The sequence below is a fragment of the Castor canadensis genome, chromosome 9, assembly GCF_047511655.1.
Source record: "Castor canadensis chromosome 9, mCasCan1.hap1v2, whole genome shotgun sequence".
Classification (NCBI taxonomy): Eukaryota; Metazoa; Chordata; class Mammalia; order Rodentia; family Castoridae; genus Castor; species Castor canadensis.
Genome location: NC_133394.1, coordinates 116,868,114 through 116,895,109, shown reverse-complemented (window position 1 = coordinate 116,895,109; position 26,996 = coordinate 116,868,114). Strand labels below are relative to the sequence as shown.

At 33.6% G+C, this 26,996-nt stretch overlaps 1 protein-coding gene across 3 annotated transcripts in view; it reads right to left on the bottom strand.

Annotated features, from left to right (window-relative positions):
* Positions 1-471: 471 nt before the first annotated feature.
* The window catches only part of Gabra4 (gamma-aminobutyric acid type A receptor subunit alpha4), a 74,906-nt gene continuing 48,381 nt past the window's right edge, over positions 472-26,996 (bottom strand). For 2 of the 3 annotated variants that reach the window (XM_074042318.1, XM_020155067.2), the window contains one exon: positions 472-9,399. In XM_074042318.1, coding sequence (XP_073898419.1) covers positions 8,863-9,399 — 537 coding nt within the window. In that variant the 3' untranslated portion in view covers positions 472-8,862. The remainder of the gene's footprint in view (positions 9,400-26,996) is intronic. The other variant, XM_074042319.1, reaches the window with a different exon arrangement.

Below are 26,996 nucleotides of genomic sequence, written 5' to 3'. Positions count from 1 at the left end.
AGTTCATATAATTTTATCACACATTAATCTCACTCAGTTTCTCAGAAATTTACTTTGACCTTCCAAGTCAGGATTAAGCCATAGATTGATTCCCATACTTTGTTAATTTTGGCCCTCTCCCTTGGGTTGAACCCATCAGAAATACAAAGATACACATGTACATGATAACCCATTAGTGAATCAAAATTGCAAAGTGAAAAGTTCTTTTGATGTCACATTAGATGCAATAGATTCCATAACTTTTCTTCCTTCATGTCAGCTATGAAGAATTTTCCCAGCTATTTAAACTTGCTAAAACTGCCATCTAAATGCTATATTGGTCATGAAGTCAATTAGAGGAGTGAAAGTTAGGATTACTCTCCACAATAGTAGGGTTCCAAAAGTGAAATACCATGTCATGAAGAATACTGTGACCAATTTGCTGAAAGGAAATTTATACACGGCAAAAAAATAGTTCTCGAGCCAAAAAAAAAAAATCCAAAGATATATATGTTTATTATTTTAAACTAAATAGAAAATGCATTCAAAGTATACAACGTTTTATATTTCAGTGATTTTAGAGTTTAGCTCCAGCACATTTATCTTGAGATACAAGTATTTGTGATTAAATTTTATTGAATTTAAATCCTTAATCTTTTAAAGACTCACTTTGCAATGAGACCTGAATCATTCCACAATACCATCTATGGGTATAAATGTTGTTTGAAGAAACAAAGGAAGCTTACTACCATGAATAATATGTTTAGCTTTGAGAGACAAAGGAAGTTTGCTTAAAGAGAAAGCATTCAAAAAATCATTTCCTGTTGAGTTATTTTAAAATATTAACTCAAAAGTTGATGATATTCCATTTTTTTAAAAAAAAAATTTTCAAGAACAAAATCATAGTTACCAATAATAAAATCACCAATTTCAGGGACCAGATGCCAAAAGCAAGATTATGTGCTTTATAGGAAAATGGTATTCTCTGTGAAATCAAAATATCTGTATCTGTTATCAAAGTTTGAACTGTTATAAATATCACACTTTACATTTGCTATTTTGATTGATGAAGGACAACAAATTTCATTTTTTATGACATGGTAACATATGCATTATTGTTTTCCTTTGCTTCCATCTGAGGAATATTTTAAATTGTACAAGTATCAAACAACTTACAATTACCTTGGAAGAGGAAGAAGTTAATATTATTTATGTTCCTCAGTTTTTGTCATCCTACCCCAAGGAAAATAAAACAAAGAAAACCTTTATTTCTTCTTGAGTCAGCATCAAAATAATTATTAAGGCATTTTGTTCATTAAGAATAAACCACTGGAAAATTAACCTCCTACTTTATACTCTGGTCATTCAATGTTACATTGCACAAATATGATTTTACTGACAACTAGATTCTTACTTGTTTTGCAGTGCAAACCCTCTTAAAATCATAGAATGTTACATCATCAACCAACAATATGTCTATCTCTCAAAAAATGAAAAGTTCTGACTTATTGCATACTTGAACAAGGTGTTAAATGACAATACAATATGCAGCAATGTCAGCAAAGAGGGAATACACACTAATTCACAAACGTAAGAAACTGCAAAGGAATATGTCAATCAAAGTTTAACTGTATGATGCACATTTTCTGTTATCAGAGTTTGTTTTCCTTTCCATAAAGAGACATGTTTTTAATCAACTCCAAGCAATTTTTCAGACATAACTTTGCCTTTCAAAATAGTATGTGCAATAGTTAAAATGATAAAGTTTTATGATTAGAGAAAATATGCAATTGTATTCTATATATTGGCTGGTCTCTTTTAACTAATATTGTAGTAACAATAAAAATGTGACACAGTTGGTCAAGTGAAAAATTGAATTCAGAAAAATATTGTCATTGAAGCAATCTGTCATTAATGCAGATGTACATTGAAAAGCACTATTTTTGGTGGTAGTGGCCCAGGACATCAAGCTAATTAGACAAGTGTTCTGCCACTTGAGCTATGGCCTCCCAGCCCCAAAGCCATTCTAATTACACTTCATATAATGATGTGCAATGATATTCATACTTGAAATTACATAAAGCACAAGGGAAAAATTTTTTCAGTAAAAATCTGCATCATCTCTTTATTTTATCTAATATTCCACTGACTTTTTTTACTCCCTTTGATTATACTCACACAAATCCAATGCATTTCAGAGAGATATTTTCAATATAGGTAATATCTTATAACTAGATTAACATGGAATGAGCAGAAGTGATGAAAAGCTAAACAAAACCTAGATGAAGCATATGTAGTTGAAAAATGGAAGGAGTATAATTAATTTTAAATGTCAGTGTTTACTACAGCATATACCAAATTTGTTCTGTACTTCCTATTAAACATGACAAATTCAACTATAGTCTGGAGTACCTGGAGGCATTTCAAATACATTTGTTCAATTGTTTTTCCCAGGTTAGTATTTTCAATAAAATTAATGGATTTATTGATTAACTATACTCCTGAATTTCATACATTTTCTTTGCATAGTACCATTTTTTCATATGAAGTAGAGAAGTTGTTGGCTCATCAAAAGAAAATATGTTATGTGATCAAACACTCTTTTTTGGCATTGCAGTTTGAACTCAGGGCCTTGTGTTTGCTAGACAATACTCTACCACTTGAGCTGTTTCCAGTCTTTTTGCTTTAGGTATTTTTCATGTATGGTCTCACACTTTTTGCCTGGACTGGCCTCAAATCACAGCTCTCTAGATCTTCACCTCCCAAGTAGCTGGGATTACAGGCATGAGCCATCATGCTCTTATGAACATTTCTTTTATGTTGAAAATAGTATCCCCTTTTATTTTATAATAGAAGTAATTCATAATAGAGAAAAGTGCTATTAAGAAAGCATAAATGACTGGGCCTGGGAGTACCTGTCTATAATCCCAGCATTCAGGAAACAGAGGCAAGAGAATTAAGAGCTCGAGGCCATCCCACACTACTAGCAAGACTGTGTCTCAAAGAAAAAATAGAAGAAAGGAAGGAAGGAGGAGAGGAAGCGAGGAAGAAAGAAAAAATATTTTCTAAATTTCCACTAAATTTACCATTATTTTTAAAGATCTGATACTCTGGTTTCTCTTCAGATCGTATAAATCTTTCGCCTTTTAAAAGATCTGAAAATTGTTTGTTCTGTATGTTAAAATAATGATCACTACAGTAATCTACTGATAAACTGAGGGACAGGAAAATATAAGCAGTGTAATAAAATTAGCAGTGATACAGAAATGCATGACTAAAAAGTGAAGGCTAAGAATGAAAGGAGTGGCAAAAAAGAAAGAAAAGCAATTTCACAAGAATGAACTCCAGAATTCCCTAAAGAAAACTAAAAAAGCTTCTGAAATGCTGCCTAGGAAAACATGTTCCCTTTTATTTAGTTCTTTCTATCAGTTTCCTAGTCCTTCTGTATTCTGAGATGCTACATGGCTAAGTTAATTCAGATTTAATCAAGTTTTAATGAACCATTCTAATGATACCTGATATACAGAAAGTGAAATTTCTGGTTATCAAGTTAGTAAAAGATACTCCAGATGAGGCACAGTGGTTTATACCTGTAATCTTAAATACGCAGAAGATGGAGATCAATAGAACCAAGGTTTGATGTCAACCCAGACAAAAAGTTAGTAATATCTCATCTCAGCCAACAAACCAGCTGTGGTCCAACCTACATGGGAGTTATAGGTAGGAGGGCTGTTGTCCAGGCCAGAGCTGGGCAAAAACACAAGACCCTATCTAAAATATTGACTTACAAAAACTAAAAAGTCTGGAGGTGTGGCAAGTGTAGCAAGCATAAGACCCTGAGTCTAGTCCTTAGTATTGCCAAAAAAAAAAAAAGATACTCTAGTCAACCCCTGGAGTAATGGAAATACAAATGATAGATGGTGATTCCATTAAAGATAATGAAATAAAAGCATAATAATTTTATAATTTACTCCCTTCTTATAAAAGCCTACAAAATAACAAAATGATGAAATGGGAATTAAAACTGCATCTGTAATTAAGTTCTTGACAAGTAGTTTTCCTATAAGGAGACATTTGCACTGATCAGAGATAAGGAAATTGATTTGCCTGTATCTCAGGAAGGGTACAGATTTTCCTAAGACTCATGGTCCTGAGATGTTCTCCAAAGAGGCTTGCTTGGAGCTGCTGGGAGACAATGCATACACAGTTAAAAAAAATCCATTTTCTACAATTCTAGTTATGCATTCCAAAATGGTAAAAGATGTGGGGGTAAAGAGAAAACTGCTGATAGACTCCATCCATTATTATGACACAGTCTGCTGTACTAGAGCACTGGATTAAAGTAGGACAGGGGACAGAGAGGGAGCAATGTTCACCAGCAGTAACAACATAGAGAAAGTAAAACTGAATGGGGATTTTACTGTGACAATCACAGACCACCCGAGTCAAACAGTCAGGGAAAATACGGTCCCTGGGCAGAAGACATAACACATTTGGGGAGATGGGCTTGAAACCTGAAAGTTAAATAGCTTCTGCAAGCTGAAGTGACTCACTCTCTGAACTAGAGTGAACTCTCTTCACTGAACTAGAGTTCAGTAAATAGCCGGCTTTATTGAGTGATTAATAATAGAAAGAAACCAGTCCAGAAAACAAGCAAAGGTAGTAAAACACAATGAAGAAGCAGAAGAAAAAAACTTTCTCAGAAAACAGAGGCAAAGTTAATATAAATACTTCTCTCTAGTTTCAACAAACTACAGACATAATCTCATTAATAGACTGAAAAGCTCAAAGAAGAGAAATAATAATTTAATAAAGCAAAAATGCAGAAACATTACAAAATGAAATGGCAGAGAACAAGAACACTGTGAAAAACGCAAAAACAAGGAAGTTGAATACCCAAGGTTACAAAACAGAATCTGCACAACTGAAAATGCATTTGTATATGGTTGACAAAGGTTTAAAAATTAATGATACAAAAGTGATTATAGAGAATATTATAATTTTAGAAAGAGAAATAACAGTATTTCTAGGAAAAAGAATATTTAGACATACAAAAGGAGAAAGTTTCCTGAAATAAGGATTGAAACTGGGATAAAAAAGAACAGTGTCACTAAAATCTCTTGCTTTCACAGTTTTACCCTATTCTTCAGTTGAGATAAAATTTATTTCAGAAGTGTGATTGTGGTGGTGCCTGCCTATAATCCCAGTACTCAGGAGGCTCAGGTAGGAAGATCATTATTTCAAAGTCATCCTGACCTACATAGCAAGACCTTGTTCAAATCATACATAAAAAGTCATTTTTTATTATTTAATAACAGCACATGTGACGCATTTGGCTCCCACATTTATCAGCTAGTGCCTTTTAATCTACTCTTCTACACAAACACATCTATACAAAGGTATGTGGCATGATATTCACAAAATGTTAATTTCTGTGTGAGGAATTTTAAGATTATCTTAAATTTTCTGCAATGCCTGCCTTTATTTTTAACAACCACGTTTCACTTTAACAATGAAGTCATTGGAGTCTAAACAAAATGAAAGTAAAGGCAAAGATTAATTGAGAAAGGAAAAATGAGAGAGTTTAATTTTTCCACTATCTCTAGATTTATGGCACTCCACTAAGGAGGTTTCCCTAAAACAAAGGCACTAACATGTTAGTTTTTCTTATTATTCTGCAATACTTTCAATACATTGCCACTAATCCAAGTCAAATCCTCTTTAGTCATCGACACAAAATTCTCCCTAATCTAGCCCCACTGTGTTCTAGTACCAACTACCCCCACTTCCCTGAGTTCACCCTTCTCTGTTTGTCCTAAAGTTTTCCTGGACATTTCAAATCCTCATGTCTCCTCGTGCTTTAGGCAGTGATAAAAATGTGACTTTATGCTTGTTTGGTTGGTTGTTTTTGGAAGTGGGGTGGGGTGGATTGGAAAAACTTTAAATTATTCTACAAATTGCAGTTCATTATCATCTCTGAAGCCTTTTCTGTCATCCCTTTCTTTTCCTCATCATCAGTAGTCATGTTACATACATCCTTTTCCCACCATCTAGCTCAATGACATCCCCAGAAATACCTGTTCCTGAGTCAAATGGAAACTTTGTTAACACTGATTCTCTATAATTTATATATTTCTTTCTTCATGAATTATTGCATTAATTTTGATCTGTTGGTTTAAAATATTCTTCAAAGCAGACTATGACCACCTCTGAGGAAAGGGACTAGTTTTTGTTTGTTTGTTTTTGTTTACAGCATATTGCCCAGTAGTGGGAAGAGGCCAGTCAATAAGGGTGACTCAATCTTCACCCAAGGATTTTATTTAATATACCTCAAGTTATCAGGAAGACAGAAATGATGACCAATAAAAATTATTAAGTGAATTTGATGGAATTTAGTTAGGGGAAACATACATTATCAACATTGTGTGCAAGTGAAATAAATCCTTTTTCAACTAATGATTAGACTTTCTGGTCAATTTGTTCTTCAAATGAAAAATTAAGAATCCTTGGTTAATTTTATTTTTTCTCTTAGTTTCAACACCTGATTTTTTTAAAAATCTCATGTGCAGGGACAGGGAATAAAATACTCTGCTGGGCATGGTGGCAGAGCTATAATTCTAGAACTGGGGAGGCTGGATCACAAGTTTGAGGCTAGCCTAAGCTACATACAAGTTCAAGGTTGGCCTGGGCTACATAGCAAGACCTTGTCTCAAAACAAACAACAAAAACCCTCTGAGTTCACTTGGTTTTCAAAATCTATAAGCTTTAAGAAACAATTTTTTTAAAGGAAGCCAATAAAATATTTCTTAAGGGTAGAGAAATAAGGAGAGAAATATGTATGTGTTCCTCTACAAACAAATAAGATCAGATTATTGTAATAAATAATCATAGCTTCCAACCACAATTCCAAGCATTGTCTTCAAGGCAGAAATCTATTTATATTCATGAAATAATTTATGATAAGCTTTTTGTACAAGTACTCTTTATTAAATATACAAACATATACAGATTTTAATGGGCCTCATTTTACTGGAGTCAATTTATAAATGAGGAGCTTGTACTGGACAATTTCTATAGCATCTTTTGGCCTTAAAATCTGTTGATTTTATGAAATATCTAAAGACACAGAAAAGGCATTTTCATATGTGACTCACAATTAATATCTGGCATTTTAGCATTTATAGATCTTATATATAACCATTACAAGGCAATGCAGTAACTGGAAAGTCAGTGCCAGTGAATTAAAATAATTTATTTTTCAGAAAATGAGATTCTGTTTCTAAGACAGCAATTTCCCTCAAAACATCCAGAATATATTCATTTACACACACCTAGAACAGGTAGAAGGAAGTATAATAGAAGAAAAATATGGAGGCAACACAAAAAAGAAAAAAAAAACAGATCTGGACTGAGCTGCATAAGACTAAGAAATTCAATTAAGTTGTTAAGCCTGCCTAATGAAAAAGAAAAGTCAGTGCGTGAAAACTCTGATAAATTGCATAACAGAGTCACTGGTATCCCACCCCACGGCTATTTTTTTCTTCATGGTCTTTCTCTTGCTGTTCCTGTAGCTTAAAAATATTTACTTTATGAAACATTACCAAAAGTCCCAGAAAAAAATACAAAATCTGCCCAGAAAAACAGAAGTATGGACACAAAACCCTTCAAGGTTAGTATTTTGCCAGCTAATATAGGTCTACATTGGGAAAAGGCATTCAAAAAGCTTGTTTTCTTTCTTTTCTGATAATTCTCACCAAGTTCTATGATCGGTGACCTGTATATAATTTGAGACAGGAAATCTGTTAAATTTTCACAGTTCCCAGGCTTTTATTTTCAGGTGTATGATGCTTTTCCACTTATAAAACAATCTTTACCACATTTTCATAATGTTTTGAAAATCAATTGCCCAAATTGTACTAGCATTTATTTATTTCAAAGTGGATATATGAACAAATATACTTGTTATCCTCTATCAATATTGGAGAAACAAATATTTTGAATACATTTTCAGGCTCTAGCTAAATTTCCTTCCTAAAGAACACAGTGGCCAGTGCTAGCGTGTGGTTCTTTAGCATGCATTCACAGCTCTGCTACTGAAGTAATAGGTAAAGGTGAAGAAGAGCTTCTTTATGGGACAGTGTCTAGCATAGGGCCGGGAACACAGTAGGTTCTAGGCTCTGACTAACTATGTGGTGAATGCATTCAGTTTGTAACTGAAGGAGCTACTATGGAAAAGAATTCCTCCAATGAGTTAAACTGGCTCAGAGCACATTTCAAGTCAACTGTTAAGTACTGTTTAGCCAACATGTGAAAGGAAATAAATTTTCCCTGGTCTTAAATTTTGTTTTTGATGCAGCAGAAGTTTCAATCTATTGATTAGTATTTGTTTTGTTCTATTTTCCTTCTACTGATGTTTTGTAGAGCAAGCAAAGTCCTTTTCTTGCAGGTCCAAGAGGATCTCCAAAGGTCACTGCTTATTGTTTCCAATAAACATTTCTGGTTAAGGGCAGTGCCACAAAGAAATTTAGGGTGGCTGGTTGATATTCATCAGGTATATTTTAAAACACCATAGTGTGTTTTCAAATCCCAATGCAAAATATGTACCACATGTATTTGGTACCCCTATTTCTCTTCTTCCCACTTTGCAGAATGGTCGGTACTCCATCTACTTTGAACACTAAATAGATCATTTTTAATCATCTCTCTGAAAAGAAAAATAGTTCACGTCCTCTTCATTGAGGAATAATCTGCCCCAGTAATTGTTTTATATTTTTAAATGGAAAAATTATTTAGGATTTTTATTTTAGTAAAGAATACTTATCTTTAAAAACATTTAAAAAGACTATTTTCATTACCTTTTAGTAAATTATTATAGCAACAAAATTACATTAGACTTTCTGATTTCTCCATAGTGTCCTTCGATAAATAAACGACCCAATAAACCATGTTAAATGCCCCAAATGTGACTGGAAAGAGAATTCGGGCATATTTGTCTATTTTACTTGTGCCAGATCCAGATGGTGGTGGAGCAGGGGGAGGAGTGGCAGCTGACAGCTTCCCAGAAGCCCCAACGGTATTGACCTTGGTCTTAATCCGCTCCAGTCTGGACCCAAAGGCAGGGCGAGTAGAAGCAGGTGCAAGGGACCCTTGTCGCGACTCGCACCTCGTCCGACTGGGAGTAGAAGAGGCCGCAGAAGGGAGGCCTCTCGCTGCAGATATCGTCTCGGCTGCATTTGCCCGGCTGAATGGGTTTGGACTGGAAGCCAAGTACGACTTAGGGGTGGCTCCTCCAGAAGATTCCTGAACGATGGTAGCAGATTTGCTGGAATGGTTTCCCGCCTCAGTTCTGTCGCTGACATCAGGTTCTGAGTGCACCAAGGCATTTGTTCTTTTTCTCATGTTCAAATTGACATTTGTATTCTGAAAAGGTGTATTAAAAATTGTATCGGTTAGGCAATTTTATGTGTATTTTTTCAAATGAAAATACCTAACAGTAGTCATGTCCATAAAGTAAACCTTTACTTATCAGGTATTGCCTCTCAGGTCGGTGTAAGTTAAGCTTTAAAATGTCTAACAAAAAAGTGTGGATATACTTGAAAGTATGAGACAAAAATTCTCTATTTTGAAATACCCGTTTTAATAGAGTTTAAATCGGTTAAGAAGTTTAGGTTTTTCAGACTATTAACTAGATTTTACTTCATTTTATTTTAGGAGTTCATGACTTTACCTCTACATGTTTGATTTCATTATAAGTAATTTTCTGTGGTGGTGGCCCCCATGGCTCAGGCCTGTAATCCTAGCTACTTGGGAGGCCGAGATCAAGAGGATGGTAGTTTAAGGCCAACCTGGGCAAATAGTTCACAAGGCCCCATCTACAAAATAACCACAGCAAAATGCACTGGAGATGTGGATTCAAGTCATAGAGTACCTACATTGTAAATGTGAAGTCCTGAGTTTAAACCCTAGTCCTACCAAAAAAAAAAATAGTGTTCTGTAATCTGTCATATACAGAATTTTGTATATGCTTGTTTTATAAACATTAAGAATTATACCGGCATCGTGCACAGAATAACAATGACTATATGTGTATGACATTTCTTAAAAAATATTAAAAACTTTAACTTCCAAATACTTGCATTTGATTTTCATAAAAGAATTTTAGGCAATCATGCACATTATTAAAACAAATCTAAGAATCCTGACACACTTTAGTTTTTGCCACAATTAATAATGAAAATACAAGCATATATTCATTTAAATAAAAGGTTATATTAGACAAATTTGCACCATCACCAAATAGTTGCATACATATCTGAATTCAAGCCATTAACCAAAAAGGGATAATTAAATAAAATGTAATTTACTATTTACTATCAAATTTTATTTAATTCATAGGTCAAGGCTATATTTGAATGAAGCAGTCTCTTAAACCATGAAAATTGATTCTTCTTAAAATTAATGGATATAATAAATAACTTTAGGGGCCATTATATATTGTCCAATCTGTGAAGGAAAGTAATTGCTCAGATGATCCATAAAAGAATCATATCTAACTTTAGAAAATACTGTAGGCTTTTGTAATAACTTATTCACCCTAATTATGCTTATTCTATGTAAGATTATATAATATCTTATCCCCTACAATTTCATAAAATAAATGGTAGGTGAAGAGATGGAGACGTAGAGGAGAGAGAGAGGAAGAAAAGTCACTATAAATGGATGACTAGAAGAAGCCAACCTCAAAAGAAATCCACTGATATTACCCAAAGTAGGTAATTATATACAACTAATTGAGCACTCACTTTGGAAAGAAAGGTTTTTTCCTATAAATATCTTTCTCAGTACCACATTCATCAAGCATTTTTTAGATGTTCAATCCATGCTTGTGAATTATGACCTCAAGGTCAATGAGTAGAGAAAGAAAAACAGCTTCAAAAACACAGAGCCAAAGCAGACTCTAAGAGGTTTAGAAAGCATTCTTCATGTCTACTTGGAGTATTCTTCTAAACAGGGTGCAGCTGAACTAATGAGAAATTGCGATCTAACATATGGCACCAAATTTTGGTGGAGACAATTGAAACTAAAATTGACAGCAACCTAAAAGCTAAAGATATCTGCCGTTTTCCTCTACAAAGCACATCATGAATGACATCTAATTAATCCCCAGTTTTTGAATCTTTTTGTAAAATGGGATAATAATTGATTATAATTCATTCTTAAGTATTATACACATGTTAAAGAATATAAAAGGATCAGACATATCCCCAACATTTAAAAAGTGTATAGTACCATTGCCAAGACAATACATGCCTCCCACATGATTCAATAAAAAATATAGCAAAAAAGTAAAATATATTCAAAGGCCAACTGAGAAAAAAAATGTTAAGTATCCTAAGAATAAAAGGGAGAAAGTGAAAAAGGATGAAGTAGACACACAGGAGAGAAATACATGTATCTTCAAATACAATCTGATAGTTTCATGCTATCTTCTTCCAGTGAAATTTGGGTTATCTGTGATCTTTAAAAACCTGTATTAGTCCTAAAACCAAATTCTTAAGAAACGAAGACTTCCAGTTCCAGCCAAAATGTAGTACCAGAGACTTAAGTTACTACCCTGCCTTGAAATAGCAAAAAATAATCAGACAAAATAATGCAAAACATATCTTTTTTTTAAGACACTGTGTACGAGACAACACAAAATTGGCAGGCTCCCTGAATTAAAGAGATGGAGTTGGGAATATGGAAGACCAAGGTAACTACAGTTCACAGAACAAAGCACTATAGACGAGAATGATGAACAAAGATAGAACTCCAAAAATCTAAAGAGAGTCCCCATTGAGAATTTTGATATGCCAAAATCTATTTGTGACTATGAAGTGAGTAACCAAGGCATAAGAAAGAACCATCTGACTCCCTGTTGAGCACTCTCAATGACCCAGACTCATTATCTTTGACCATGTGTATGGCCCCAGCTCTCCAGTACAAGACTAAGATAGGGGCCATGGTTTTGAGTCTCTACTCCCATTTCCTGCATTGGGGGCAGGAAATGTTTCTTTTTTTCCCATCTCTCCCCCTATTTTATCCTGTTATAATAATTTCTTTCCTAATAAACTTTGCTAGTATTTTTACTACAAAAAAGAAAAAAAATACCTAAAGGAATTAGAGGAAATTATAACTGAAGTTCTCACAAATCCTAGAATAATGTATGTTCACACCAACCAGATCTGAAAATGTCAACATTCTGTAACATTTGGTAAAGTACTGCAAAAAGCTATAGTATGGAATAATAGTCTATACATTGTCCTGGTGCTACTTCATGAATTTTAATAGCAAAACTGAAAAGGATGAAATAACTCCAGTGACCAACAGAGGTGGAAAAGGAAGAAAGACAGATAGCAAATAATAATAAAGTACATCACATCTGTGTAGGAACAAGACACAGGAAACATACAGAAAACAGTTAAACAACACAGGATGGGGTGAAAGGGCAAGGAAGTACAGTGGAGGGGGATTACATTGACTTAAGCACAATGCATGTACAGGCATAATACCAAGGCAAAAATTCCACTGAACAATGAACAGATATCTAAACAACAAAGGAAGGGAGGCCACTAATGGAGAAGAAGGATAAAAGAAGGAAGTAAAGAAGGTGAATATGGTTGATGCACTCTCTATACAAGAGTGAATATAGAATGTTTTAAACCTGTTGAAATCACCATAAAGAGGACAAAGGTAAAAAGGAGAAAAATGGAGGGAATGAACCAATTTAGGATATAATACATACAGATGAAAATATCATAATGAAACCCTCTGCAGAGATATCTTTTAAAAAAAATGTCTTTTTTTCAAAACTGGAAGACAGAAAGGTAAATCAGGTCCTATCTGGGGGTTGGTGCCAGTGGGAGAGGGGAAGATATAAAGAAAGCATGTGGGAGGGTAAATATTGTGGGAATGCTATGCATTCATGTATGAAAGTGGAAAAATAAGACCTGTTCAACCTTTTCTAACAATGGATGAGGGGGTAAAGAGGAATGATGGAGGGAGGGAGTTTAACTAAAATACATTGTATGCACTGTGTAAATGTCACAATGTACCTCAGTAAAACAATAAAATGATAATAAAGATTTTCAAAAGAATGTAAATTCCCTGGATTTCCTTGGTGTTTGTTGTTATCTCCCCTCTTTTGTTTCTGTATTTACTAATTTGGGTCTTTTCCCTCCTCATTTTAGTTAGATTTGCCAGGAGCTTGTCAATCTTGTTTATTTTTTCAAAGAATCAACTTTTTGTTTCATTGATTCTTTATATGGTTGTTTTGGTCTCTATTTCATTAATTTTGGTCCTTATTTTTATTATTTCTCTCCTTCTGCTTATTTTAGGTTTAGCTTGTTTGTGTTTTTCTAGGAGTTTGAGATGTAGCATTAGGTCATTTATTTGAGATCTTTTTGATTTTTAACATATGCACTCATGGCTATACACTTTCCTCTTAGGACTGCCTTTGCTGTGTCCCATAGGCGCTGATAGGCTGTGTTTTCATTTTCATTTAAATTCCAGGAACTTTTTTATTTCCTTTCTCATTTCTTTTATGAACCACTGATAGTTAAGCAATGTGTTATTCAGCCTCCAATTATTTGTGTATTTTCTGCTGTTTTTTTTGTTGTTGAGTTCTAGTTTTATTGCATTGTGATCAGATAATATGCAGGGGTTTTTTTTCGGTTTTCTTATATTTGTTGAGACTTGCTTTGTATCCTAAGAGATATCTGTTATGGAGAAAGTTCCATGGGCTGCAGGATGTATATTGTGCTGTTGCAAGATGAAATATTCTGTAGAAATCAGTTAGGTCCACTTGTCAATGATGTCATTTAATTCTAGAATTTCTTTGTTGATTTTTTGTTTGGATGACCTATCTATTGGTAATAGAAAGGTATTAAATTATCTCACTACCACTGTGTTGGGGTCTATATGTGGTATGAAGTCCTTTAGTGTATGTTTGATGAAATTGGGTGTGCTGACATTGGATGCATACAGGTTGATGATTATTTCCTTTTGATGTATTGTCCCCTTTATTAGTATGAAGTGTCTCATTTGACCAAGTAAGTTTGAAGTCTACTTTGTCTGATATAAGTATTGCTATTCCTGCTTGTTTTCAGGGGCCATTAGCTTGGTAAATCTTCTTCCAATCTTTCACCTTAAACCAGTGTTTATTTCTGTCAATAAGTTGGGCTCTTGTAAGCAACAGATTGTCAGATCTTTCTTTTTAATCCAGTTTGCCAAATGGTGTCTTTTGATGGGGGAGTTTAGTCCATTGACATTCACTGTTAGTATTGATAGGTATATGGTGATTCCTGCCATTTAGTTGTTTTGGAGGCATCTTAAAAAACTAAATGTAGATCTGCCATATGATCCAGCATTACCAGTGCTAAGGATATACCTGAAGTAATGTGACTCAGGTTACTACAAAGACACCTGCACACCCATGTTTATTGCAGCACTTTTCACAATAGCCAAGCTATGGAGACAGCCAAGATGCCCCACTACCCACAAATGGATTAAGAAAATTTGGTATTTATACACAATTGAATTTTATTGTCACAAAGAAAAACAAAATTTTGTCATTCACAAGTAAATGGATAGAACTGAAGAACATCATCTTAAGTGAAATTAGTCAGGCCCAGAAGGCCAAAAAACACATGTTCTCCCTCATATATGGATTATAGACCTGAAACAAATGGAATAATATTATTGGACATGTATCACACACTAGGGGGAGAATGCACATGGGAAGAATAGGGAAAGAGAAAGAAACCTAAAACTTGAATGTAATTGATGTGTTCACTGTATAGGAGCAAATATAGTAATCTTAAACTGGCAGAGGACACTGTGGGAAGGGAATTGGGAAGTAGTGAAGTGGTCTTGTAGAGAACCAATGTGGGTTATAGTACACATGTGCATGGAACCAATGCTAGCAATCTTTTTGTACAGCTATTTCTATCTCAAACTATCGAAAATGCTATGTTTTCATTATTGTCTCTTATGTTTTCTTCACAACAAAATTGGAGCAAAAGACAGAGTACAGGATCTGCCTAGAAGTGTGTGGGGGGGTAGGTGGCTCAAATAATGTATACACATGTCAGTAAATGTAAAAACAATAAAATAAAAAAGAATGTAAAACAAGTCCTGTTCAGGGATAGGTACTACTGGGCAGGCCAAGGATAAATGGAGAGGGTGAAGAACAATGAATATGGTTGATATACTTTATATATTTGTATGAAAATAGAACAACAAAATCTGTTGAAATTGTTTAAAGAAGGGAGGGGGAAAAGTGAGACTCTAACAAAGGTACACTGTAACTATACACAAAATTATCAAAGTGAAACCTCTTGTACAACTAATATGTATTAATAAAAACATGCTTTTAAAAAAAAGGAACTGACTCCATTAACTTAACTGCACTGCAGAACAAAGCAGAAGAATATTTAGGTTCCTCTTCATCCCTTCTAGTCCAGTAGTACCCTTCTGAAACTTGCTGAAATCCCATGAATCGTGTTCTGTTATATGATAGATTGGTTACAAAAATAAATGGTACCAATTCATCATCTCTCTAAACTTCTTATTTGCTTCTATTCTCTTAAAACACTGCTACCAATACCATGAAGAAGAGGCCAAAGCTAGCCTGCTGGAAAATGAGAGATCACTTGGAACAGAACCAGTTATCCCAGTGAGGTGATTAAAATCAACCATACCTGGGTCTGTCTGGGCTAAGAGATGAACTGCCTAAACAACCTTAATCAAGATCAACAGAACTTCCAAGTAGATCCATAAACTTGAGAGAAAAAGTAAATATTTATTGGATGTACAAGAAGTACTGTAATGATTTTCTATGAATCATTAGTGTGGTTATGGATAATGTAGATGAACTAATTAAATCAAATTTATTAAAGGAAATGTTTCCAAACCTCTCTTCTGAAGGAGTTCCTGAGACATTCTAGGATAATGAGAAGGCTGCCTTGCCCAGAACTCACAGACGACCTTAAGGGGGCGCTGTTGCCTAACTTCATGTAATAGCTAAAGGACCAAGATATTTTGCTTTTCATAATCTCATTCATCAAGAATTACAATATTTTTAAACTGGAGGGATTTGAGTAATTGTTTGATTACAGTTCCTCATTTAACAGTATCGGAAAATAATACCAGGAAGGTTATGATTGGCTGGAAGTCATACAGTGAGTTACTTCCAACCTGCTATATTGAATAGCCTTTCTACTTACACACATGGAAGAGGCTTAGAACCCTTGTAAACATCACATGTACCCCCATCCAGCACAACAGCTAAGGAGAAAAAATTTTTTAAAAAGGAACGTACCCAACTGCACCTGCCTATTTGAATCAGTAGACTATTTTATTAGTCAAGAATATTAAGAAAAATAACTGAGAACTTGAAAATCACAAAGGAACACATCAATGTCTTTTCAATGCTATAATGGGCATTGATTAATAAGACCACCCAAGGATTATTACATCTCTAGGATAAATTAACTGAGTGTGATTGAGCTTTCCATGTTATCATGCAGCTTCCTGCCTAGTATAAAAGATCACAAAAGTTATGGTTTTATTACCCTGTATGATATTAAGCACTTGTGTGTTTGACTTGGCAACTGTATCCTAGGATGTATCCTTTTTAAAAATGCTTGTACGTTGCCATTCTTCATAAAGATTTTGAACCAGTTTTCCATTTAAGTAGTTCACTCATTAATATTTTGCCTGGATTTTTTTTGTTTTTATTAGCATATATTATTTGTACAGAGGGGATTCATTGTGACAATTCTAAACAGTCTTACACTGTACATTGGTTAGACTGCCCCCAACAACTCACCCCTGCAATTCCCTCCCCACCTTACTTAAAGCAATTGTAAGAGGTTTTACCATTCTATTTCCTATATGTATATGAAACCCATCAACCATATTCCCTCACTTTCATCTCCTCCATTCACCCTCTCCTCTTCCACAAGTACCCTCCCACACTGTACCTATTTTACAGTCCTGTCTTTCATTTTTAATTTCAAAGTCAGTGTTCAAAGTTTTTTTTTTCTTATTAATTAACAAGTTGAACAAATCTTTGACATACATTCATTCCATGTTGTATGTGGCATGTATTTTAATGGTTTGAAAATTATATTCTGACAACACCTACTATTGCATGCATTATAAGCAATAGTTTGAAAATACAACATATTTTCAAAATATAATCATAGTCTTGAAAAATATGCCTATAGAAAAGAGAGAGTCGAAGTGGAATAGATAGGGTAAGTCTAAGGTGATTAGAAAGAAGAATCAACAAAGCAAGAGATTTTATAAGAACAGATGAAACAGTATGAACAGTGCCACTAGGATTACTGTTAAGATCAAATTTTCATATTTCCACTTTGAGAGTATAACCATGTCTTATTAATTATTGTGGTCTAAAGCACACTATAGGAACCGAATTCATTTTTGATAAATTGCATTAAAATGGATATATTACAGAATCAAGATCCATCTTTAAATTTCTATCATCAACAATTTTTATCTGGTCTCCAGATTACTATTTCTTTGTTATGGGACAGATTTCCAGACTATTCCAGATAGTTCTGAACGCATATAAATTATTTTGACTCAATTCCATGTCTGAGACTGCTTACATTTCAGTATTCTTAATATAATTCCCTACATAAAAGAAAGAGGAATTTGACTGACTTGCTTTCTACCAAGCAGCCAAATAATACTCAAGTTATTATGTGTTTATGTCTCAAGGTCTATTATATAAAAAGCAATTGTCATTTTCCATAATGACAAACCCACAAAAGAATTGAGGAATCTGTTGACCTACCTGGCACAGGGCTCAATAGGAATAATGTTCACCCAGCCACTGAGTTTTGGAGCAACTAATGTGTCAGTCAGAGTGATGTTGTGTTTCATACACACTGTAGAGTCTTCAGTGACTTATTAGTATTCAGAAAACACACAGTGGTTTCAAACAGGAAAAAGACCTAAGCTTCATTTGAATTTTAAAAAATGATTTAGTTTGAAATCATTTTGTCATTAGTCACAATATCCTGAAGCAAAGAAACTGGTGAGATAGAGATGCGAGGGGGTAGATTCAAACATTGCCAACAAATTAAAGCAGCAACAGGCAAACAGAAGCAGATCCAAGAGATTCATCAATCATGACTGTGATCTGACACATTTTTCAAAGAAGCATTATCAACTCCAAGAAAATATTCATCTCCACTTATTACTCTACCAGCAAAGAGATAAAGTGACTAAGATTAGGTTTGTAGAATACAAGCAGCTATATTCATATTGCTTGCTTGAGAAGTTAATGAAGTTTAATAAAATGTAATTTAACCCTCTTAAATTAAAAACTAACAAGGCTAGTAATGAACAGGTTTATCTTCTAGAATATCAATGAGTCACATGCAAAAAAAATAGGAATTCAATAATGTGAAGATATATAAGGGCATTTGGACAGAGCTTCGGGGTAGACATACATCTTATTTAATAAAGAAATAAACAAGTGAGGAAGAGGAGCTAAAACTAAACTCCAAGTTAATGATTTACTGGGGATTAGCAATAGTGGTTTTAGAAAATGTTACTATGTAGAAATGAAAGAAGTCACCTCTAAACAAACATGCTAAATATTTCATAAATAGTTACCAAGGGACTCTATCATATATGGAGTTCCAAAATATAGAAATGAAAATGCTGAGTGCCTTATTTATTGTACTTTATTTCCTCCCAATGTTAGCATTTAATTCAATGTTTATATTTCCATAAGCTATAGAAATATTACTTTCAACATCAGGCACCATGCTGGGATAAATTTATATCTACAATTTGGAATTATCAAAAAAGGAGTTATCTTAAAAAATTCATTTTGTCTTTATATATTTAGAGGTGAGAACTTAAAACATTGGAATTTCTTTGTAATTTTGGTTTCACAGTTAATTTTATTGCATGATGATTCCTTGTGTTTCTTTTTATTGGCAAATGCTTTGCATATTAAATATATGGCCCCTGTGGGAGAAATAATTTTGTTGAAGACTTCACTAGCACAGCAGGAGAAGTTACTCCCTTGGTTAAATGGACTTCTCCAGAATGTTACCTGGAATGCTGCCAACACAACTGTGGAGAGAGAAGAGGGCAAAGGGTACTCAATTCACTTTCTCTAAACCCAAACACTAAGCTGGATGTATCTTTTTTCATTCAGTAAGGAAAAGCAGTATTGTAGTCATTTGAAGTTTTCATAGAAAAACTCTGGGGGCTAGTTTAACAGTCAGTCTTAGGTCCTATTTGTAGGAAGTTCATGTATTAGTTATGGAATTGTCAGGGATCCAGGGACCAGAAATTTAAAAACACTGGATAATTGGTAAGATTGCAGGTTCCTAAATCAGACAGAACTGGGTCCAAATACTGAATCTGGTGTTTTCTAGATGTAAGATTCTCAGCAAGTTATTTAATTTCTTGAATCCTCAAAATCATTATTGTAACAGTATTAGCAATGGTACTTCCCTCCTAATGTAGGTAGAAACCTTCTTTCTAATGAATACTTCCAAGTGAGGTAATGCATGTAAAGCACTCAGCACAATATCCAGCATGTAGTAGACATCAAATAAATATTAAATGGAAATAACCCAACTGCTGTCATCTAAGATTATACCTCCAAAAGAAAAAGATATAACACTTAGAAAGGAATAGTTACAGAAACAAAAATCTTAGAAGATATTTTTATATATCTATAAAAACATGGCCATGATTTCTAATGATCAGAAAGGTAGGTTAACACTAAATTAAAGAACATTTATGATAAAATTAAGCAAGGAAGGGATGCTGCTCACTGAAACTAAAAATAAATACAAATAAATAAAAATAAAAATGCATACTGATAGTAAAGATAATTAACACTATAGTAAATCCTATAACTTGTACATAAAACAACTACGAAAAACACTTTAGAAAAATAACAATTGCAATAAAGGCTGACTTCTGTTAAGTGGTTCTTCTGCAGTTGGTATACAGCTAACAGGTTTTCAACTGAACCAGGTGTCACAACCATATACCATGCTCCATCTAGGAAAAATTATAATCACAAGTATTTCAATGTCTAAAATAGGAATGGCTATATTATTATAACAGATCACAGTCTCTCTTTTGGGAAGGTATCAACTATTAATAAAATCTAGAAAGTAATCATCAGGAAAACAGCAAAGAATGGAGAAAGAGTTGCAATCTCAGTCTCAAGATGATATTCACATCTTGTTACCCGATGTAAAGTCATATCCAGCACACTGGCTCACAGTTAGAATGTTGGCAACCCAGGCTGGTTGGCCCACTTTCTAAATATAATGGAGTATTTTTAAAGAATTGTATCTGTGAACACACTGACTTGGCACTACAGTGTCACTTTTTGTTCCTTTATCTCTTATTTCAATTATTGTAGTCAAAAGGGTTTCTTCCACATATAAATTGGAAGGAAGAAATGAGATGATGAAGCCATGAGATGAAGGGTGGCAGAAGGGAACAAATGTCAAATAAGGTCACAAATGAAAAAAGTAAAACATTTGAATTTGCTATATAAAATGAGTTCTGTCCTCTTCAAATTTATGTGTTGAAGCCCTAACTCCCCATATCAATATACTGGAGAGAGGACCTTTAAGTAGGTGGTAAAAGTTAAATGAAATCAAATAGGTAGAGCTCTAATCAGATACAACTATGTCCTTATAAAATTTGAAGAAACACTAGACATGCCTCTCCCCACAGTATGAGTGATGGCACAGTGAGAAGACAGCCATCTGCAAGCCAGATGACACTTGCTGGAACCTTGATCTTGAACTTTCCAGCCTCTACAACTATAAGCAAATTCTGCAGCCAATGCCACCCACTCTATGGTATTTTGTTATGTTAGCAGACTAAGAGAATAACCTAACATCAAAAAAAATTAAATTCAAGACACAGGTTTTAAAGATTTTTAAATAGTGGTTATTACACTATTCAAGGGGGAAAAATAAAACCTAAACAACCTTGCACCTTGTTTCTAGTTTATTCTGTCCTCCCTTTCTCACTGACTGGGTATACTTCTGTAGTCACTCAAAAATTCTAGGTAAAGCCAAGAGCCAAGTCATATAGTGAAACCTAATATTCTTTGGAAAAAGATGAAGCATTAATTTCTTTTAAATACTTTCTCCTGTCCTTAATGAAAAAAAAAAAAAAACAACTTCCTTACCTCACAGGGGGAATCTACTTTGTTTTCCAAAGTGGTCAGAATTACCTAGATAGAACAGTCTTCAGATACTTCTAGGCAATTTTCAGCAGCTCCTCACCCACATCAAAAGAATATAGTTAGCTAAGACTTTTCTTTAACCTTCTAGTTAGGATTTAACTTCAGCTCTTTCTTCAATCACCCAAGATTTTTATCTAAATGTTTTTATGTCCCTTAAGATTATGACTTTTATGTGTGATTAAACATGTGTATGTATGTTTATGTGTTGAATTTTAGAAAATGTATTTATTTAAATATTCAAAAATGGCATTTAGCAACATAATTTGTAACTTTTCTTTTTCACATTTTATAGCAATATTTCTTAATCCTTAGAAGTACAGTTAATATGTAGATGTCTGATAAAAATATTGCAAAAGAAATTTTAACTGCCATACACACAATAAGGTAACGATAGGAAATGACAATGTACTGCATATTTCAAAAAGCTACAATAAGTGATTTTTGAATATTTTTGCCATAGAAATGAAAAAAATTCAAGGAGATAAATATGTTTGGCCTAATTTGAACATTATACAATGTATACATATCTTGAAACATTACACAGCACCCTGAAATATATACATTTTTTATGGTTTTATGCATCACTTAAAAAACAAATTTAAATTAAAATAAAGAAATCTCACTAGGTTTTCAAATGGTAAGTTGGTTAGTCAAATAAATTCACCCTCCATATCAGCCTATGAAAGTGATTTAGTTTAGCTTCAAAATATTCAAAAAATATATTTAAATTCAGACAGTATTTGAACAATGTTTTATTTTTAATGTAGACTTGATATAATTTGATCATAATGAAACTGTGCTATGATAGTCATCTATAGAGATATAAGTCTATGCCAACCCTATAAAAATCTGCAATAGCAATTGTCTGAATCACAATTTTATCTGTATCAGCAGATAACAGACACACTGTCTAAAAAGTAATCATTTATCAAGACCAGATTCTTGGTATGCTTCTTCTGGAGGGGAGTGAAAAGTCCCACAGCTCAAACAGCAGCCCTTTTTAAAAGCACAGCTATTCAGGGTAAAGAAGTCTGATGAGTTAAGAACATCGCTGAATTTCTTTGGAATTCCCCTCACCATTGGCTTTCTGTATCTAAACATTCATAACCACTTAAATAGATTTATTTTAGGAGGAAAATCCTCAAATCTCATGGTTCATCTCCTATTAGAAGTTATTATCCAAGTCAAATGAGGAGTAAAAAAATGAACAATTAAGGTAATAAGTAATAAATTTCTTATTAAAGACATCAATTCAATCCATTCATTCATTCAATAAATTTTATTGTGTCTAATTTTTCATCATTTTGCTAGACATTGAGAGTACAGAGGGGAGAAATCTCTCCCAGAAATTGTAAAAAATTATAATAATAAATAAATGCCATATAGAAAGATAGAGGAAGCAGGGAGTGCATCATTTAGCCTGGGAACTGGGAAAGCCTCTGCCAAAGCGAGACGAGGGATGAGTAAGATTCAGTTAGGTGAAAGAGGGAAAAGGGTGAAGGGAGTAAGTGCCTGGTGGCAGTGTAAACTTTTTCAAAGATTTCTCTTAGTAAAGTCAGAATAAGAAAACCAATAATTTTCTTTATCAATAAAAATTTGAGATCCTTTGAGGATATTATAAATCTTTCCTTTTTCTTTTAAGTCCTATTTTTATTTTGAAATAAACAATTAAAGCTATTCTTTACTTTCTAGTCTTATGTAATGAATGTCTAATAACATCCTTTTCCAGACAGAGATCTTGAGTCATCATCAAATCCTAGATATTTTGATGAGCACATAATGAGCACTTACTATGTTCCAAGCATTTTACAAAATGGGCTTTACAAATAATCTCATGTAGTTCCTACAAGAACTCAGGAGGGGTACTAATATTCTCCTTTTTCCAACTGAAGCCTAAAAATGTTGGGGATCTCTTCCAAGTTCACCCAAGTAAATTGTGTTAGTCATGATTTAAATTCCAAACCTATACACTTAATTACTTTATGAAGCTGATGAAAACTGCTAATGCATATGTTGAGAGGATTAAAAAATAAACACTAAGATATGTCTACAACAACCTAAGCCGAATATGTGGCATTTGTAAAGAGCACAGTTTTTCAGACTTGAATCTGAGTGTATATAGTTTTTGACTATAAACACTGATAATAATTTTTTGTATCCAACAAAAATTCCTCATTTGACTAGAGAATGCTTCTTTCACTGTTTGTGAAAAGTATTCTAGGGTTCCTACTGAATGTTCTTATTCCCATTCATACTATTTTTCCTACTTCTTTGGTGTTTGTCATGAAGAGCTTACAGATTTTGCCTGACAAGCATTTACTACACTCAAGCTTAAATAAATATTCATTAATAGCCCAACATTCTGATGATTTATTTTACAGAAAACTTTATCTTAATGATAAATACAATTTAGTTATGCAAAGATATTTCTAATTAAAGAAACTCCCCCTTTGAGTTAATTCAGAAATGAATCAATGTAACTACTCAAATTCTGCATTTTCTATCTAAAAATTTACTTTTACGATATTTTTCTGCAAGAGAGAAGCTGCTCCTCAATTTGCTTCTCCAATTTCTCACTTAAATTTGAATATGGCACTTCAAAAAACTGTTTAAAAATTTATTATTCAAAATATATGGTAAAACTGATGAAAACATTTTTCTCCTGGTGCATAGAACACTGAAATTGCAACCTCTATTCATAACTCAGGAGAAGTATAAAAATGAGCACTAGTTCTAGTTTCCAACTTGAGAATAATTCTAAAAATATTTAATTTTCTACAAATAGTTAATTGAGTTCAGTATGCACATCTCAAATTATAAGTGAGGTAAGTGTACACACTCATGCATGTATAACAGAAGAGGACCCATAAGTCATCTATTGCATAAACTCTATGTGGCCCAGACTGGTCTTGAAACTTGACTCTCTTACTTGAGCCTCCTGAATGCTAGAATGACAGGCATGAACACCACACCTGGCTTTGAAATAGTTCTTATATTTCTGAACTCTATCCCCATCCTTAGTCTTTATACATAGAAGCACTGCAAATTTGCCAGAAAGCATATATTGAATTATCCTATTAACACAACTCACTATATATCTACTCCATGCACAGTAAAATAGGACATTAAGTCAGCAGAACATATTCACATTCTACCGTGACACTTCATAGTGCTCACATTATCAAGTAGACAAACCTCCAAATAGCTAAAGTCATTTGGATCTTTTCCAGGAAATAATTTTACTTGTAAGCCCCATGGTACAGCTATAATTTCCAAAGGGGGCATTATCAAAACCATTCCACACTTAATAAGGCTCTCGTGCTGAAACAGCTGCTCATCTGAAGTGAAAAATTTTAAAACTTTCTCTGAGCCTAGTTAATCTTACTTGAGCTAGAAAATAAGGTATTAGACTATTTTGCATGTTCTACCACTTTATGACAAGAAAGCCAATTTTGCACTTCAGTAAAGGCAGATTGCAAATTTAGTATGAGTTGAACCAGTAGCTGAGATGCAATTTATGGCAAATTGCTCATCAGCACATTAATGTATACCACCAAGATAACCACTTCAGCTAGGCAGGCCAGAAACTAGAAGACCCAAATATTTGGTAGGCAGCAAGGGAAATGTATTTTCTACCAGCATCTATACAACAAATCCTAAAACCAAAAGTTATCAAGTGTCATTATCATTCTTTTTAAAATTTTATAATTTTTTACATTTACTCACATGTATATACATTGTTTGGGTCACCTCTCCCCTTCACCCCACCCCAACAGTATATTAGTTGTTGAAAACCAGAGTCAGAACCACAGATTCTGAAATCAAGTAATCAAGTTTTGGACTCTGCTAAATAGTAGCTATGTGACCTCAAAGAAGTTATTTAGACTATCTGTGCTTCACATTTCTCCTAGGTATTGTGAAGATAATAATGATTACTAGTTAGGGTTATTAGTGGGCTAATATCAGTAATGTACTTAACACATTTCCTATAAAGAACTCAGTGATCAATACTTGTTAAATATTATCATACTGTGAGCATTTCATATACTAAGACAGATATAGATATAGTACTATATTAGTTTCCATTATTTCTATACTCAAATAGTCACTGTATTTTTTTCAATAGAAGTAGATGTTACATGAATACTATAACTTTCTTTCTCAGAAACTATTGAAAATATATGGGAAACTATGTATTTTGCCCTATTCAAAATTCATCCCATTTATTATTCTTAGATGGATATAATCAGTTTCACTCCTTGGAGAAATGCCAAGAACTAGTTAAAACCCAATTTGCCCAAACCTGCCAACTGTAGGAAGAGATAATAAAGGGCTCTTATTTAAAACTTTCTGTTGGGCTGATGGATGCTTCAAGAGAGGCATTAGATCATAACTCCTATGGATATTATTCTACTTTATAATACTGGCAGTTTAAAAAAATATTTGCACTGCCTGAAACTATAGCATGCTAAAATTTCTTTCAAATTATAATCAAAGGAATTCATCAACTCTTAAAGCTTCCCAAACCTTTGACCTCTTCCACCTACTACTATCTATCATTGCCATATATATATATGGCAATATATTTCCACTTATATGTCTGTCATTTATATCTCAATCATTGTTATTAGATTCCTCTCTCATCTTTCCTTTGAAACTTTTTGTGGTTTAACATGGCAGACTTTTTTTTAATCCATGTCTTACTGTCTCAATAACATCCAACATTGTTGTTCTCTTCCTATTCCTTTAAATGACCCTATAATCCCTTATCTCAGTAACATTCCACTTATCTGTCTCAGTCTCCAGTAAGCGATGCTCTTCCGCAATCTGATCCTAAAAATGTTATTTTTCTATGACTTCAGCTCTCAGCCATGTCAATTTTGTTTTCAATTTTCAGTGAATGAAAAGTACAGTGGTTTCAATTATAATCCTTATATCAATAGTATAAAATTAGTGTTTACGTCCCAAAATTTTCCCCCAAACTCTACACCATATATCCAGCAGTATATCCTTCAGATGTCCTAGAAGCACACAAACTTTTAACTTATTCATTTATCTATCCATGAATTTATACACTCTATCATACAATAAATATTTATTGAGTGCCTGCTATGTTCATGGCTCTGGTGATATAAAATTGAAGAATAGCTACCAATTCTCACTCCTATGGAATTTACTTTCTGCTTCATGTCTAAAGTCTAATCTATGAAGGAATAAATTTATTTATAGCCAAAGAACAAAATGAATTTTCCCAAACAAATATGTCCCTCTTGCTGCGTTCTGGATTGTAGAAATTAGCACACTATTCAGATAGTGTATGAAGTCACAAAACTTCAGCTATTTTTGCTGCCATCCAGCTTCTTCAATATCTTGTTGATCTGTCTATTCTTTTCCATAGCCATTATAAAAGGTATACAACTTTTTTCAAGCGGTTTTTGCCTGGACACTCTCTGACCTGGCATCTCTATCTGGATTCTTTCTCTCTGTTCTCCACTAAAATAATATTCATACACTATAAATCTGATCATGTTACTTGTTTAAACTTTATTGCTGGCACCTGGTTGTTTTCAGGAGGAAACAAGCTTATATGTATAACATTCTACATGAGTGAGGTACTAACCTCCCAGTCCAACTTCCTCTCTTTTTACTCCAAACATTCTTCTCAGCCACCCCAGGTACACTAATCTATGATATGCTCTCAGTT